Source organism: Chaetodon trifascialis, chromosome 9 (genome assembly GCF_039877785.1).
Source record: "Chaetodon trifascialis isolate fChaTrf1 chromosome 9, fChaTrf1.hap1, whole genome shotgun sequence".
Lineage (NCBI taxonomy): Eukaryota > Metazoa > Chordata > Actinopteri > Chaetodontiformes > Chaetodontidae > Chaetodon > Chaetodon trifascialis.
Window position 1 is genome coordinate 20,772,732 of NC_092064.1, and position 18,680 is coordinate 20,791,411.

General features: G+C 40.1%; 1 protein-coding gene across 1 annotated transcript; it reads right to left on the reverse strand.

Moving 5' to 3' along the window:
* Nucleotides 1-457: 457 nt before the first annotated feature.
* Nucleotides 458-4,302, reverse strand: LOC139335882 (extracellular calcium-sensing receptor-like). The gene is made up of 10 exons (XM_070969670.1): nt 4,127-4,302; nt 3,606-3,909; nt 3,225-3,311; nt 2,991-3,098; nt 2,731-2,897; nt 2,149-2,623; nt 1,819-2,049; nt 1,564-1,687; nt 988-1,460; nt 458-898 (listed from the first exon to the last, which is right to left on the reverse strand). The coding sequence occupies exons 1-10, from the start codon at nt 4,300-4,302 to the stop codon at nt 458-460; spliced, it is 2,586 nt and encodes an 861-aa protein (XP_070825771.1).
* Between the last annotated feature and the right edge of the window lie 14,378 nt (nt 4,303-18,680).

The following is an 18,680-nucleotide window of genomic DNA, read 5'->3' on the forward strand; positions in this document are numbered from 1 at the left end:
TATGACCATGATTTTTATTTCTTGTAAATGGGAGTGAAGCTACAAGGGGATTACATAAATTCATAGGATTACATCTTTTTGATGTTGCACTAACTTTGTATTGTTTCTGTGATTATACTGCCTCTCTTTATTTTTACACCACTGACCAAATGCATTTTTAAATAGTAAATATTTAAATACATCAAAGGTAAGAACTTACTGTAGCATAGAAGTGAAAATGGTGTACAGAAAAATGTACAAAGACATTTGGGAAAGTTCTTGATAAGAATTAAGGTGGGCGTGCATGTCCTGATGGGACACAGTGAATGGCTGAAGGGAGTATTGTCAACACACTACTACCATCTGGTGGTGAAATGTAACTGTTCATACACTGTCCACAAAATGAAATGAGTTCAACATATCTTTTATTTTATGGGGGAAAGCCAGTAGAAGAAGTCCACAAAAGGTACATGATCTCCTAAAATTTGTCAGTGACAGTTTTGGACATCAGGTGTTTCCTTGTATTTTTTTCTGGCCTGAGCAGGATTATGTAGCACTTTGGTGCAAAGATGCAGCCCAGTAGTCCATAACTAGAGGCCAAGATAGCAAACACCTCTGTGACTGTGGAGTACTTCCCTGGAGAGCTGATGTAGGCGGGAACAAAGGCTACCCACACCGCACAAAAAATGAGCATGCTGAAGGTGATGAGTCTGGCCTCGTTGAAGTTATCTGGGAGTTTCCTTGCCAGAAAGGCCAAGAGGAGGCAAAGGCTGGCCAGCAGGCCAATGTAGCCCAGGACAAGAGCGAATGCTATGGGTGAACCTTCATCACACAAGAGTATGACAACAGCGCTCTTGCGTGGCGTCACTTGCCGTGGAGTGGGTGGAGCAACAATCAGCCACACTGTACAGATGATTACCTGCATAAAAAGAAATATCTATTTTTCTAATGTTTTAATAAATGCAGCCCTTACAGTTCAAAGCATATAAAAAGTTATTTAGTTCTTACCTGGACCAGTGTACAAATGGTAATGATTGCCTTTTGCTGTGCAGGACCAAACCATTTCATGACATTGCTGCCCGGTAGTGTAGCCTTGAAGGCCATTAGCACTACAATAGTTTTCCCCAGAATACAAGAGATACAGAGGACAAAGGTGATGCCGAACGCTGTGCGTCGCAGCATGCAGGACCACTCAGACGGCCGGCCGATGAAGGTCAGAGAACACAGGAAACACAGAGTCAAGGAGAGGAGCAGCAGGAAGCTCAGCTCAGAGTTGTTGGCCCTGACAATAGGAGTGGTCCTGTGATAGGTGAAGATGAACACCACAACACAGGTACAGAAGGAGCCCATGAGGGAAATAGCCATCAGTGTGATGCCCATGGTGTCACCAAAGGAGAGGAACTCCACCTGTTTGGGGATACAGGCTGTCCTCTCAGCATTGGACCAGAACTCTGGCAGGCAACGCGCACACTCTATGGCATCTAAAGGAAAAACAAGAAGTCTTTAGCTGCTATCCTGAGGTTTTACCACTGCAACTGTAGGTCTGAATCTCACACATAATGTCGGCAGTTAGCCTTTCCTCACCAGTCTGATTGCTAATCTCCCCAGCTGTACAAACCACACAATCATGGCAGCAGATAGGGAAGTGAGGTCTGATTGCCTTCCGGCTACCTGGGGGACAAATGCTGCTGCATACTGACAAGGGAACCTGAGCAAAAGAGGAAATACAACTAGGAAAAGAGGAAATGCACTACACTGGTCAACACAGTCATATAATGAAACTATTATTCCACAAAATGCAATTCACAAAACACTGTTTTATTCTATTGAGATCCCTACTTTGGTTTGGTTGCCATTCCATACAATGTTCTGTTCCTGTATCTGGAGTTTTTGTTTTCCAGCTGTGGTTGTCTCATCAAACTTGCCAATAGTGACATATTCTGTTTCTCCGTTTTGTGTCAGCTGCCAGTTCACCAGGTCATACATGGCTGTGGGGTCACCGTTCTCATCAAACTTGATTTCATCACCAAACGAGTTCAAATGTTCCACCTGTGTTATGTAATGAAGTAGCTAAGGGAAGAAAGTCCATATATTATTGTGCAGTGTCATCAAATCTTTAACACTTCTGCATATAACTTTTGTTAATCTAGACTGAATATGGTTTGGTACCTGCCATGGTTGTATATTGTCTATATCTGGACAGGCCTGCAGAGGAAATGGCCCTTTTCCTTTCACACAGCTTCTCATTGCCTTGAGTGCATGGACAATGGCATACACTGCCTTATAGACATTGTAGGAAATCCTTAGCTGTGACACATCTGAATAGATATTCTTAACATTTCCCAGCTCTTCGGTTCCAGAGCATGGAGGTTTACCCTCAATATTACGTCCTTGACCTTCATGCTCAGCCAGGCTACACTGAAACACTTCCTCCCAGAAGGGTATCAGGAAGGGATCTTCAAGGGCATCTGGGCTCAAGGGATGCAAGCGAAGCAGAAAGTCTTGCAATCCAGGGATGTGTGCTCTGCGAATGGCAAATCCCATAGAACCCTGCAGGATGTGGTGGTACTTTTTGGGGGTGGAGAGGACAGCAGCTGTGCTCCAAGCCTCACTGGCCAACCACTGTATCCCAATGAGCCCCTGTCTAAATTCAAGAAATACACAGATGACATTTTTGCAATGGCAAACACATCAGAAATTCACACATCAGTAAACCAGTGTCATTGAAAATTAAAGACTCCAAATTCATACCTGAGTACTTCATCAAACAATGCAGCTGCATCTTGTTCCACAGCAAACACTAGGATCACCCGAGCCCCAGAGGAATGGATCTTGGAAATGATAGATGAAATTGCAGTCTGTGCTCGGTTCTTAGGGATGATCTCATGGAGGGCAACACAAGCACCTAACCTTCTGACCTATGAGAGCGAGAGAGGAGATATATGATAACTTATTCATTTTAATGTTCACAGTATGTTCAATAAGTTGTGCATTCAAAATTACAGACCCACCTCATTGGCAAAGATGTTAGCTCCACCACGGCCATAGGCATCATCCCCTGCAATCACACCCACCCAAGTCCAGCCAAAATGCTTAACAAGTTGTACTAATGCATGTACCTTGAGAGAGTAAGAGGAAGAGAGAGAGAGAGTAAGAGAGTCATTTATATGTTTCAGAAAGGAAAATGTGGGCGTGTTTTTGGTTATACCACATTGAGAGTAATCTGAGTGTCTGCTGCCTCTAACCTGAAAGAAGTCACTGGGCATGGTCCTGAAAAAGGCAGGAAACTCCTTTTTATCACTTAAACAGGCACAACTGGAGAAGTAACTGACCTGAATGGATCAAAGTGCTCATTTCAATTTACAATGACAGATGGCAAGAAACAATGTCCAACTTTGACACATTCTCTAATCAGTCAGTTGGACTTAACTCACAGTACACACAGGTTACAGCCAATATGTGTTGAATTTCAGACCATTGACTTTGACCCTCCTCAGCAGTAGTAATAAAGAATAAACACTTTGGCAAAAAAAGCAATGCACAGTCCTAGATATGTCTACCCTGTCTGGCTTTAACACACAGTAAATCACTGGTACACAGCTATTGAATCACTATGACTAACTTACCTGGGGCACATGGAAGACTCCCAGGAAACGGGCCACAACGAGAGACTGTGTAGAGCCTCCATCTCCTATTACTACTGGTAAAGTCTTATGGCAGGTGTCTTTGCTCTCTATCCCCCCTTCAATCCCTGAATCCTTCTCATTTCTCACTAACTGCATAGCAGCCTTCAGAGCCTGATGAGGTGTACTGCATGAATCATAGATCTTGTAGCCCAATGTGATGTTGGGAAGGAGTTTGCCATCTCTGTTGATCTCCTCGATGGCAAAGATCATTGTTTGCATCCAACGAAATGTCCTAAAGTTAAATCTGAAAGAGAGAAAATGTTTTGAGGTAACTTTGAAGCAATTTTTGACACACTTGTAAGTGTGAAGCTCTTCGCTCAATATTTTTCACATAATACAGATGCACAGAACTATGGAAGCAAGATTTGTACCACATTTGGTCACGTGAACAGAGATTTAAGTTGCTTGATCGCAATTTTGCAGCACAGACATTTAAGTACCAAATGCTAAAAACAGCTTACCTGGTGCACTGTGTGGGAGGAGGCGTGGAGATGAAGGACAGTCTGGGCTCCACCACCATGTCATGAAGGGAGAAGAGTCCCCCTAAGATGATGTCCCCCTTTTTCTCCAGCACAGGCAGAGACAGAGAACCTGGGATTATTTTGCACTTGTGGCTCTGGTCTTGGTGGGAGTTCATTGGAGGAAAAATCACAAACCATAGGAAACTCAAAAACACAAGCTCAGTCCTTCTCCCTGAAAGACTTGACTCTATTGAACCCATCCAAAAATGACTCATTGTTTCTTTTAGCTGAGTCACCATATACACTTGATAGCAAATGTACATCTATACAGTGCCAGCTCAAGTCATAGATGTTTGGATAATCCATAGCAGAAAGTAATGAACCAGACAAGGAGTCTGTAAGGTAATAAAGCATCAAACAATTTCTCGGTGGTCAATGAAAAGCAAGAGCTTGTGCACAGAGCAGAATACATTATGACCCTATTCAGACAAACACAGTATCTACAGAAATTCAGAAGGGCAAAGTTTCTTATAAAAACAGTGCAGGAAAATCAGCTGTAACTCAAACCAATAAGTAAAAAGCGTAAGGGAAAGCCCTATTTTTAATAAAAGTTGATCAAACACTCTCAGAGTGCTCCATCTTCATTGCATTAACACTACACAGACAAGCTATCCAGTCTTTACTGCCAAATGAGGGATGCTGCTCTGTAGCCTATATATGCTACATGCCTGGTATCCAAACTGTCAGATTTAATTCCTTTCCCCTGGGCTTCTGATCAATGGAAAATGAGCCCCACAGTAACAACAATAACAAGGAACTGGAACCAGCACTTGGCCATAATGGAGAGACATGAGCTGTGTCATGTCACAATGTCATGCCTGACTAGGCCCAACTCATCCTTCAGTGATGTGAAGAGGCAGGCAGTAGACCAATGTCACAAGGGGCTACTGAACTAAGTGACATACCTTTCAAACACACACACACACACACACACACACACACACACACACACACACACACACACACACACACACACACACACACACACACACACGATACACATAGTAAACTACTAAGTGAGAGGAAAACGGAAAACAAAGAGGTACATAAGGTTCATTATTGTATTGTTTTGAATGTTTGAATGTACATTTACTCTGAGTAAATCACAGTGCAGCGCTACCTGACATACAGCATAACTGTTAAGAAGTAATTTGCTTTCAATATCACGGCATCTTCATCAGGAACCAGAAATTCATCTTAAAGTTTTTATTTAACCTTGAAGTATTTTTATGAACTGACTTTTTTTCTACTTATGCTTGCGTGGGGTTAAACAGGCTTAATATGGTGAAATTAATGAGTCATTAAGCTGTTGTGCACATCATTATCAGGAGAAAGCCCGCAGGCTACAAAACAGAGCACCACAGTATTATGTGTAGCAAAGAAAATTTTAAATGCTGTATGTTGTGCTGCCTCAGGTCATAGAGGTTTGTTATTCACTTAATATGTCCCTGTGTGACACTCAGAAGAGGAAGGACAGTGGGGCCCTAAGACAAAACGCTCAATATCATCATATAGTTGTTTCCTTTTCTTGTAAGTGAGCCTTTGACGAGATCTTACACTCAAAGTATCAATGCTTCTAGGGGAAAGCTTTATTGTTTCTGAAAACAAGCTGATCAGAAGTGAATAAGGAGACTGCAGCTGTATCACAGCTGTCCTCACGGGCATATGCGTTTCAACATAATTAAAGCCCATGAGTAATGAGTGTTTCACTCCATTCTATGAAGCTCTTCAATGTGCAGTTTGCAAAAGAAAGACAGACAGACAGACAGACAGACAGACAGACAGACAGACAGACAGACAGACAGACAGACAGAAATGAATAACAGGTAGACAAATAGTCAAATAGCAAAAGCAGTGAGAAGAACAGACTCCACTGGAGAGACAGAAAGAGTTGTGAGACAGTCAACAAGAAAGGTGACGTTAATTAGCTATACAGACAGACAGACAGACAGACAGACAGACAGACAGACAGACAGACAGACAGACAGACAGACAGACAGACAGATCTTCAAGGGGAGAAAATACAAACAGAAATTCTGATAGACAGAGAAGAGCAGGAAAGGAAGAAGAGAAAAGGGGGTAGACGATGACAGAGCCAGGTGGTGGCCTGTAGCAGCCATGGCCATCCCACTTACCATCCGACACAACAACTGCTGAGCCATTTCTCCTCTGTCGCTGTTCTGGGGAGGTTTTTTAGCAATGCACCCAACTGGTTGCCCTCCGCTTCCAGTATAACCAGCTCTCTGGCTACCAGTCTGAGGGCAGTTTTGCTGATGTGGAATAAAAGTGAAGTAACTCCTGGCAACATAATTACCAGAAAGGCGTTTGTTTGACAATTATTTTAACTGTTTCATTAATCTACTACTTCAATCCACTTTAATAATTACTGGGTTCATGCATGTCAGGCATCAAAGCTCTTAAACGAGCTCTAATGAATTTTTCATAAAACTATGAAACCTCACAGTGTCTGTTTCTTCTCCTATCATTCCTCCCTGTGATCATTAAAACTGACACACCATACCCAAAATATCCATCCTCCTTCTTGAGGGGTATTTCCTTTCCCCTAACAGTAGCAATTGCTGCTAATGTTGGTGGCAAATAGATTGCATCCCTGCTTCACAATAAAATATGCCTGGGGTTTTGTCACTAGAATGCTTTTAATTTGAAGGAGCAGCTACAGTAAATGTTCAGTTTGCATTAACAGTTAAGGCTTCAGCATTAGCAGCTCCAATATGCTGTAAAACAGTGAAAGTTTCAGATTTTTTTTTTAACCACAGGCTACAAGCTTCTCAGTGTATGTATAGTGAGGCTCAGTCTCAGAGAACTTCTGGACCTGGAAGAGTGGCATGTTTTTGCCTTCTACCGAGTTGCCAGTGTTGCAGCTGGATTGGATCTCTGTGTACGCTGAGATTCACCCAGTTTCCTCTGTGACCAGCAAGATGTTAAACTGGAACTTGACCATGGATTGCCTATGGAGCGCAAGCTAACAGCGCAGCAATGGAATCAGCTGGCAGCATGGAGCAGAGAGTATCTTTTGGTCTCTAAGCTAGTTTTAGCTCACACAACATAAGCTTATTTTTCTAATCCATTGAGTTTAGAAATATTGGACACTCAACCTGTAAAGCGCAGTGTTAGTTTTCATGCTGGGACAAAGGAAGAATGAACTGAGCATGGGAGACAATCAAGGAAATCTCCAGGTCTGTCATGAAGAAAATAGGCCTTGGATAGCCTTTAATTCTAATAACACGGTGGATGTTTTTGCAGAGATCAAAGGGACTGATTCAATTAAACAATGTTCGTTCATGTTGGCTGCTTTGTTGTTGTGTAATGTCTACGTGATCAGTATGACCAACATCGGGTTCTGGACAAAGTTTTATTTTGTTTGTACAAAATGCCTTTAAACCTTAATTGAGAAAAGAAAAGCAGAGGAACCAGACACCAAGCAGAAGGGATTCTGGTACAAGATATGTTAGCAATGAGTAGTGAGTGTTGACCTCAGTCTGGCTGCCCCTGTGAAAACTGTCTGGTCCCACTGCTGTGGATAGGTACAAGCAAATAGAGGGGAACAAAGAAAAAACAGTATGAGTCATTTTAATTCAGTACTTTTTGGTGCACTGAAATGTTTCTGAAAGAAGTTATTGTCAAGTCTGCTCAAATTAGATTCCTTAGTTTCAGTGTTGTTGGTATTGCATATATTTTGCAGTCAGATTCTAATGTCAAAACTCTCCTGTCATAGAATCTGACTGGGCAAAGTACAAAGGCGGTGGCTTGGAGTCATTGTCAGTGAGTCATTTGTGCCTGTTATGGTAGCAGCAGACAGGTATTGGGAGTCCTGGTGTTTCAGTTTCGGTGGCTGCAAAAGCTTGTGTACGGGAGGCCACGGAGAAAGCCCAAAAAGAGACTTCAGCAAATTATCAGACAGCTCAGGAAGGGGAGGCAAGGCATAGCCCAGCTGATTTCATCAGGGGAGAAGAACTGTTGACCTGGACTGAAGATATCATTGGACAGTGGAAGGAACATTTTGAGGAACACAACTGACGGATCAACCATAGAGAAGGCAGAGCTGGAAGGTGCAGGGGAGTCCTTGTGCATTTCACCAGTTGAGGTCAAAAAGCTCCCCAGTGGCACTGATGAGATTTACCCTGAGATGATGAAGGCTCTGGTCAATGTCAAGTGAGGGTCAGGGACAGTCCCTGAAGAGTTGTAGCCTTGGTTTGTGATTGACTCCAACAACAGGCATATCACATTGCTCAGCCTCCCCAAGAAAACAGTATGCCAGTGTGCTGGAAAAGGAAACTTCTCCCTACTGTCAAACATCACATTTAGGAGGATACGTCAGGATTCAATCCTGGTCGTGGAAGAGTGGACGGGCAGTTTATCTTTGAAAAGATACTGGAGGGATCATATGAGTTTGCCCATCCATTCTACATGTGCTCTGTGGACTTGGAGAAGACTTAAGACCATGTCCCCTTTAGTATCTTGTGGTGAATATGGATGGAGTACAGAGTAGCTTATGTCACAGAGTGCTGTGACTACATCCTCAGCAGGAAGTTGAGTGTCATGATCTATGACCGTATCTCTGTTTTTGTGCAGATGTGGTTCAGTTGTCTTCATCAGATCGTGGTCTCCAGTGAACACTAGTTTGCAACTGATTTTGAATCAGCATGAATGTGGGTCAGCAACTTTAAGTCTGAAGCCATTGTACCCCTTTAGAACAAGTGTTTAAATAGTGCCATATTTTCCATCCATCCATTATCTATACCGCCTATCCCTTTCGGGGTTGCGGGGGGCTGGAGCCTATCCCAGCTAATGGGCGAGAGGCGGGGTACACCCTGAACCAGTCGCCAGCTGATTGCAGGGCCACATTCAAGGACAAACAAACATTCACACTCACAATCACACCTACGGACAATTTAGAGTCATCAATTAACCTAATGAGCATGTTTTTGGTCTGTGGGAGGAAGCCGGAGTACCCGGAGAGAACCCACGCATGCACGGGAAGAACATGCAAACTTCACACAGAAAGGCCCCGCCTGACCCGGGGATCGAACCGGCAACCTTCTTGCTGTGAGGCACGCGCACTACCTGCTGCGCCACCATGCAGCTCCAGTGCCATATTTTCTCCTACAAATTTGCCTTAAAAGCTGAGCTCTGGTGGCCTATGGCTCAACTCACATACCATACAACAACCCTGATTCCATTTACTGTGTGTCATATGACTCCCTCCCCACATTTCCAAGTCAAACAGCCTTAAAATACCTCAAAGAGATGGTGCATCAGTCATACAAGCCATTCTTTATCAGTGCTAATCAGTGGAAATTGAAAATTGCATAGGCAATACAGAATGTTCAGGATAGGATTTTGGAGGTGAGATTTGAGAGCTGAAGCTTTCATTTCTTTTATTCCCCTCTTTCGACTGGGTCAGACATGCTGACAATTACATAGTAATCTATATTCATTGCTGCAAAGAGGACCACACAACTGAACCTGTTTCTCTGGTCAAACTTGCCTGAACACTTAAAGGAGTTAAGTAAGTAAGCAGTTCTCCAAAACACATTGACAGAGGATTCTTGAAGGACTCAAGCTGCCATATTGTCTATGTATTTAAAATACATCAAGTCTTTGAAACACCATGTTTAAACAACCCACACCATTATTTCAGTGTTGTAGTTTCACAATGTTGATGTGTTATATTGATGTTCATTTTAAAGGTTTGAGCAGGCATACAGAATAAATTGATGGTAAAAACATATAATGATGGCCTACACGTCCTAATGTTCTAAAGTTGCACCATACAAAGGTCATGTACTTGCCTAGAGGGTTCCCGAAGTGTGCCAGAACAAAATAAGCCACTATTAAGGGCATTTCCATCAAGAAATGTTGGTTTAATTTTTTAAATGATGGTGCTTTGATGATTTCACTTGAACTCGAATGACTGTCACATTCTTTCAGTTCTTTCTTGAACATTAGAACTTTTACAGAATAGTGAATTGAGTTTTTATTGTCACTGTCAAACCTTTCGTCCATACTTTCTTCAACCTTTCTACATTAATTCCCCCGAAAGGCAAATTTTAATAAAGAGAATCCGGAGAAATTGAGGAGAATATAGACAAATATTAGTTCATAAAACCCAATGACAAAAGTGGACTTTCAGAACTAATCTGGCAGAGTTTAATCATCACTTTAAATATTAAATATATATTATTAAATAGATATCTGCCAGAGCGTAGCTGCAGGCCCGCTTTTATCATTTAATATTTTAGCAGGGTAGATACAGATAAAAACAGCAAAAGACTTATGGAGAGGAGATGTGTGTGTGCCAGTGTTTGTTGTGTGTGTGTGTGTGTGTGTGTGTGTGTGTGTGTGTGTGTGTGTGTGTGTGTGTGTGTGTGTGTGTGTGTGTGTGTGTGTGTGTGAGTGACATGTTTCGGGGGGTGACTTGTTTGTGAACTTATTCATCGGGAATAACTTATGAGCACAAAGTGTTGTTTCAAATTTAATCAGTCCTGGATAACAACATGCACTGAAGCATAACACACACACACTTGGGAAAACTTGTTATTGTTCCTATTCTGGAAGGGAGGTGGCATTATGGCATCACACCCAGCCTGCCAATTACCTTTTACCCAGGGAGTTGAGGAGGGGAACAAGTGGCCAGATGGGCAAGCAAAAACAAGCAAGTGTTTCCAACAAGACTGATGACATCTGGCCTGAGGCTTTGAAATCAGGAGCTCACCAGGTGTTGTGTTGGAAATTAATTAATTTTGAGTTTTAATGGATGGTGATCCTCTTTCAAAACAAGCTGTTCACATTAATTAACGAGACTACAACAGAATCATTATTCAATACTAGCTGCACTGATTAGTTTGATAATGAAGGAAATAAAATATCATCTTTATGTCCTGTCTTTTGTAGCCGGTTTCAAATACTCATTTATATGCTCTTTGTCTTTGAATACTATGATTCTCAGTGAAATCACAAGTTGCTTACCGAAAACAGCAATAAATAAATAAATAAATAAATAAATAAATAGAAGCAAAGTTTCAAATGGTTCTCCAGACAGTGATCTTATAATCTAGCTTTGAATTACCACTCTGATCTACTGTAGGCATAGGCCAAACAACCCTGACACAACATGTTACGGAGAATTTGGAACAAAATTATCTTAAAAACACAAAATTTAAAGAAGGTAGAATAAGGCTTAAGGTTTCAATATATACTGTATTTTGGGGGAAGTACCACGACTTGGCTTTTTCAGTTGTAACTGTCTGCTGGACAGCCTTATGTTTCAGTGAGGTGTATATTAAATCTGGGCTGACCAAACATGGTCTTGATGTTCTTCCATCCATACTTTGGATCTACTTTAATTTGACTGTATGGCACACATTAATAGTTCTGCTGTGATGTCTGGAGAATTGGGAAGCATGGTCTGGACAGTTTTTCCTCTACAAGCACCTTCATATGTTGTTCATATGCGCTTTAGAGAAATAAATCTGCCTTTTTACACCCTTTGCAACCCCCCCCCCAAATCATCAGAAAGCCTCTACCTAATGTAGTACTTGGTAGGACACACTCAGGTTTGTGGGCCTCTCTCGGTGTTCTCGTGATCATCACACAGCAAGGTTTTGGTCAGAGTGAAAAGACTCATAACAAAAGATGACCTTAGCCAAGTCCACATGGTTCTGCTAGTCTTTGGTGTACAAAGCACTCGTGTGCTTTTTGAGATGTTCAGTCCCTCCAGGAATTTGCAGTGGTACTTCACAACAGATGGTGCTTCTCTGTATTTCTGAGGGTCATGTAATGTCACGTTCTGATTCCTGAAGCAATGTCAGAAATCTGAACGTTTTTAATTCAGTTGAAAGGCTATGCAAGGTGCAGAAGCTGCCCGCTGCTAAAAAGTAACCATTTCAGCACGGATAATGGAAAACAATCAGTCTAAAATCAATTTGAAGTCTTAACTGTAACTAATTCTTAACTCCTGGGTTATTGTCAAGGTCAGGATTTTGAAGTATTTACTGTACACCTTTAATAAAGAAGCTTTTTAATCACAGACCAACTCAAGGCTCGAGTCACAGGGGATGTAAAAAGTCCAAAGCTGGATTTAGACCAATGGCTAACTTTCCTGATAACCTTGCTGACTTAAGCTAAACTACATTGAATGAAACTAACTCTAAAGCTCTGAACTATGTTGACTGGAAGGCACATGTTTCCAGAGCTGACTTTGCATTAACAGCATTCTAACGTTGCACTCACATGCAGAAATCTCAGCAAACACTTTGTTCCCATGATGCATTGTGATAAGTGTACTCTCTTTATTGACTTATGTTATTCATCTGAGTATTGTATACGTTTTGTTATGAGCAGTTTCTTCTTCTTCTTCTTAGTCATAATTATTATTAGCATCACATCAACAACATCTGTATCATTATTACAGATTTATTACAGATTTTGAGCAATTGCACAATATTGCCAGGAGATGGCACCATTGTCCGTGGTATAGCTATACTCAGTTGACAGCAAAGACTATGTGGGTCTTTGTGTCGGTATACTTGCATTAATTGTGTTGAGGGGACAGTTTACAATGTCATCTTTAACATTTGAGGTCAACTACCACTAGATATGGACAGGACTTTAGACTAGACTTAAATTGGACTTCAACTGGTTGTCCATTACTTTTCACCATCTATTATGACTTCTCTGCTTGCTTACTAACAGCTTTGCACACACTTACACTCATATGTGTCCTATGCTGTCGGCCTGTTGTAACTTGAGGATTCATGGCTGTTATGATAATACATATATTAAATATCTGGCCTCATACCTTAATCCTTGTGTTGATATTCCTCTTAAACAGATACATTTACTCCAAACAAGTTTCTTTCTTTTTGCTTTTTCAATTAATTCTTTCCAAGTATTACCACACAATGTAGTTCTCCTGATCTGGAATCACTGTTTTAGGCAGCAATTTGGTGAAGGCCCTTCTGTTTTTCAACATGACATATTGTTTTGCATGAAGCTGGGTCCATGAAAGCTTGGTATGGAAGAACTGCACAGAGAATTGACCTTAACCCCATCAAGCAATTTTGGGCTGGCTGTGGGCCACATGGGGGCCACCCAGTGACCAGCCTCATTAATGCTGAAGTGGGTGAATGGGAGGAAATGGAATGTTGTAGCAGTGCATAATGTTGATGGTTTTAGAGAAAGATATTCAACAGTCATATAGGGGTGTGATGGTTAGGTAAGAGCAGAACAGCAGGATAAAGTATGCGGAGAGCATGCAAACATAAAGGCCACAGGGTTGGGTCCTATCCTTTGTTTTGATTTGATCTTCTTGATGTGAGGTGACGGTGCTGACCCACATGATAAACAGTCATTGTGAAATCTTTCATAACATTTTGGATATGTTCTTCATTATTGAGTTCCTGTCAAACCTAAAGAAGGTCTTTCTTTCTTTCTTGTTTGTTGGGTTCAAAAGTTCTTGGTCAAATAAAAGTGTCAGATTTTGGGATCCAGGGCACAGTCTCGACAAAGGCCTCAAGTCCTCCAGTAGAGATCTTAAGGGGATCGTGATGCAACAGCCCTGAAGGAAAGTTTCCAGTGTAAGCTTTGAGGAGAGGTGTGACAGCAGGCTGGAGACACTGTGAACTCTGCAGGGAGTTTGTTAGTTCATTAGAGTGTGTTATGTTTGTGAGTGAGTAGAGCCTGAGGTGTAAGTCATGGACAGGCCTCAGGCGCCCGCACTTCACCACATGTGTTCCAACTAAAACAAGCCCCATATGACATACCCTCTGAAGAAGTGTTTCATAAACTCACAGACACCTCTACAAACACACAAACAAAAAATCATTTTAATTAACCAGGGCTTAGGAGGCATATCAGCTGATTATTAAACATCCCTTTGGCTGAAAAACAACAATAACACCAAATTAAATATCACATGAATCAATGCCTTGCTAAATCAGGTGTGCTGAATTGTTTATTTTGATCAGTTGTCAAAAGTGTAATTTTAATTCCCTCATCCAATTACAGAATGCTCTCAAAATGATGTGACATTAGGACAGGACAAAATAATAGAAAATAAAATGTAAATGATTATCATGGTTTAAAGTCAGTTCAATATTGTTGACTTTAAACCTTTCTAATTTTATTTTAGATAATCTCATGATTGAATCCTGCCTATCTGGTTCTCCAATACAGACATACAAACAACAGTTAAATTTAAAAAATCTTGTCAATTTTGTCAAATTTGGTTTGGTAATTAAACTGAGGATGCACAGTTTTCATCTTTGTTTCATTTCATACAAATCAAAGGTGCCCAAGGTGTGGCCCGTAGGCCAAAGTTGTCCCACAATAAGGTTGGCTCACCAGATGTTACTAGGGTAAATGAATAAATATGTAGATAAATAGAAATTGTAATATCAATTGCCATGAATGCTATTTTTTTTTAGGTTAAAGCTGTAACTATTAATTGTTCTTTCATTCTCTTCAGGCAGAGTGACACTTTTCACAGGATATCAGTCAATTATTAAAGGATCAGTGAGTCAGATTTGGTGGCATCTAGTGGTGATATTGCAGATTGCAACCAGCTGAACACCCTTCACATCAGCTCTTGCTTTCCAAGCATGTATGAAAACCTATGGTGTTATTCTGGTGGTGTAAAAACATGAAAGGAGCCAGTGTTTGTCCGTTCTGGGCCACTGTAGAAACAATATGAATATATGTAGATAAGTGAATGAAACACAACAATTCTTATTTTCCGACATGCTGGTTTTTTAAGGGAACTTGGGATCCTTATCCCATTTTGCATGTACGATAGGTGTTTGCTTTTGGCCCACATAAGTTTCACTTTTGGCCTGCGGAGGGAAAAAGTTTGGCCAACCCTGATATATAAAAGAAAAAAAAAAGAAAACGAGAAAAAGATTTAAAATCATGCACACCTGTATCCACATTTTAATTAGCACAATTAGGGCCCGTAAGCTGGATGGGACTAAAAGGCCTTACTCAAGAACACATCAGTGGTCTGTGTATTGAACTGACAAGAAGTCACAAGTGAACATAAGAAACATAATAAGATATATAATATTTAATGAACATATTTTCAGGGTTTCATTCCATTTTAGCAAGGCTATAATTATATCTGTAATGTTTGGTGCAGACGATAACAAAAACAAAAAGAACTGGTTGGATGAAAAATTGAGAGAAAACTTATGATAGCTGTAATATTACAGATCAAGCTCGTCATGCTCAAAAATTTCAGCAGTCAAAGCAATATTTTGCCCCAGGAATACTTCATTAGACTCAGATATATTTACGGTCATCTGTGTCTTGACCCATTATTAGCGTGCTAGCATGCTTATATTAGCATGCTTACACTTAATACATCAACATGCATGCAAACAACCACTGAATCACAGCATGCTGGTGTTTAATATTCAGTAAAATGTAGTTAGCAGGCTTTCATTGAGGCTTTTTCTAGTGCCAGCTGTAGGACATTTAATATATTTTAACTATGATACATGTATTCAAATAAAATTACTTCTTTAATATGTGCATATACTCCGATATGTGTAGCGTATGCATACACAACTCTACAAAAGAATGTCAGTATTTGATGCAAAGACCAAGATCAGTTTGAATCTCTTCTTGTAATAGTCACCTGTTTTGATCAGTTGGCTTAAATTATCTGATTTAATCATTTTGAAATGCTTTGCGACATGCATTTTTCATTTGTTGCTCATTTTTGGTGGACTGTTCATTCATTGTTAATTGATCTAACTTGACATCTGACTATTAAAGTATTCTGTCCACCATTCTGCACGACACATTAAGATTTGAGTCCCCTTAAAAACAAAACAAAAACAAAGGAAAGTAACTTTTATGTGTTTCTTTTATTAATTATTGAAGTTCAAAAGGCCACATCATGGTCAAATTATGTCAGATTTTGGGCTCCGAGGCATAGTCTTAGCAAAGACCTGAAGTCTTCCAGTAGAGATCTATGGGGCATCATGATGCAACAACCCTGAAGAAAAGTTTCTAGTGTAAGCTTCGAGGAGAGGTGTGACAGCAGGCTGGAGACACTGTGAACTCTGGAGGGAGTCTCTTAGTGCATTAGAGTGTGTTATGTTTGTGAGTGAGTAGAGCCTGAGGTGTAAGACATCACAAACACACATGCAACAATTTCTTTTTTAATTGAAGGGGGCTTAAGAGGCATTTCAGCTGACTGTTAAACATCCCTGTGGGTGAAAAACAACAATAACACCAAATTAAATATCACATGGTCCAATGCCTTACTGAATCAGGTGTGCTGAATTGTTTATTTTGATCAGTTGTCAAAAGTGTAACTTTAATTCCCTCATCCAATTACAGAATGCTCTCAAAATGATGTGACATTAGGACAGGACAAAATAATAGAAAATAAAATGTAAATGATTATCATGGTTTAAAGTCAGTTCAATATTGTTGACTTTAAACCTTTAAACCTTTCTAATTTTATTTTAGATAATCTCATGATGCATTGAACCCTGCCTATCTGGTTCTCCAATATAGACATTTAAACAACAGTTAAATTTGAAAAATCTTGTCAATTTTGTCAAATTTGGTTTGGTAATTAAACTGAGGATGCACAGTTTTCATCTTTGTTTCATTTCATACAAATCAAAGGTGCCCAAGGTGTGGCCCGTAGGCCAATGTTGGCCCGCAATAAGGTTGGCTCACCAGATGTTACTAGGGTAAATCAATAAATATGTAGATAAATAGAAATTGTAATATCAATTGCCATTAATGCTGTTTTTTTTAGGTTAAAGCTGTAACTATTAATTGTTCTTTCATTCTCTTCAGGCAGAGTGACACTTTTCACAGGATCTCAGTCAATTATTAAAGGATCAGTGAGTCGGATTTGGTGGCATCTAGTGGTGATATTGCAGATTGCAACCAGCTGAACACCCTTCACATCAGCGCTTGCTTTCCAAGCATGTATGAAAACCAATGGTATTATTCTGGTGGTGTAAAAACATGAAAAGAGCCAGTGTTTGTCCGTTCTGGGCCACTGTAGAAACAATATGAATATATGTAGATAAGTGAATGAAACACAACAATTCTTATTTTCCGACATGCTGGTTTTTTAAGGGAACTTGGGATCCTTATCCCATTTTGCATGTACGATAGGTGTTTGCTTTTGGCCCACATAAGTTTCACTTTTGGCCCGCTGAGGGAAAAAGTTTGGCCAACCCTGATATATAAAAGAAAAAAAAAAGAAAAAGAAAAAAAAGAAATCAAGAAAAAGATTTAAAATCATGCACACCTGTATCCACATTTTAATTAGCACAATTAGGGCCCGTAAGCCGGATGGGACTAAAAGGCCTTACTCAAGAACACATCAGTGGTCTGTGTATTGAACTGACAAGAAGTCACAATAAGATACATAATATGAACATAAGATACATAATAAGATACATAATATTTAATGAACATATTTTCAGGGTTTCATTCCATTTTAGCAAGACTATAATTATATCTGCAATGTTTGGTGCAGACGATAACAAAAACAAAAAGAACTGGTTGGATGAAAAATTGAGAGAAAACTTATGATAGCTGTAATATTACAGATCAAGCTCGTCATGCTCAAAAATTTCAGCAGTCAAAGCAATATTTTGCCCCAGGAATACTTCATTAGACTCAGATATATTTACGGTCATCTGTGTCTTGACCCATTATTAGCGTGCTAGCATGCTTATATTAGCATGCTTACACTTAATACATCAACATGCATGCAAACAACCACTGAATCACAGCATGCTGGTGTTTAATATTCAGTAAAATGTAGTTAGCAGGCTTTCATTGAGGCTTTTTCTAGTGCCAGCTGTAGGACATTTAATATATTTTAACTATGATACATGTATTCAAATAAAATTACTTCTTTAATATGTGCATATACTCCGATATGTGTAGCGTATGCATACACAACTCTACAAAAGAATGTCAGTATTTGATGCAAAGACCAAGATCAGTTTGAATCTCTTCTTGTAATAGTCACCTGTTTTGATCAGTTGGCTTAAATTATCTGATTTAATCATTTTGAAATGCTTTGCGACATACATTTTTCATTTGTTGCTCATTTTTGGTGGACTGTTCATTCATTGTTAATTGATCTAACTTGACATCTGACTATTAAAGTATTCTGTCTACCATTCTGCACGTCACATTAAGATTTGATTCCCCTTAAAAACAAAACAAAAACAAAGGAAAGTAACTTTTATGTGTTTCTTTTATTAATTATTGAAGTTCAAAAGGCCACATCATGGTCAAATTATGTCAGATTTTGGGCTCCGGGGCATGGTCTTAGCAAAGGCCTCAAGTCTTCCAGTAGAGATCTATGGGGCATCATGATGCAACAACCCTGAAGAAAAGTTTCCAGTGTAAGCTTCGAGGAGAGGTGTGACAGCAGGCTGGAGACACTGTGAACTCTGGAGGGAGTCTGTTAGAGTGTGTTATGTTT

What these genes read in the sequence shown, in the direction of transcription:
- LOC139335882 (XM_070969670.1), bottom strand. Translation starts at nt 4,302, where the DNA reads ATGAACTCCCACCAAGACCAGAGCCACAAGTGCAAAATAATCCCAGGT. An exon ending in TTGTTTGATGAAGTACTCAG is followed by an intron (nt 2,624 to 2,730) that starts GTATGAATTTGG and finishes TCTTGAATTTAG; the next exon opens with ACAGGGGCTCATTGGGATAC. An exon ending in GGAATGGCAACCAAACCAAA is followed by an intron (nt 1,688 to 1,818) that starts GTAGGGATCTCA and finishes TCTTTTGCTCAG; the next exon opens with GTTCCCTTGTCAGTATGCAG.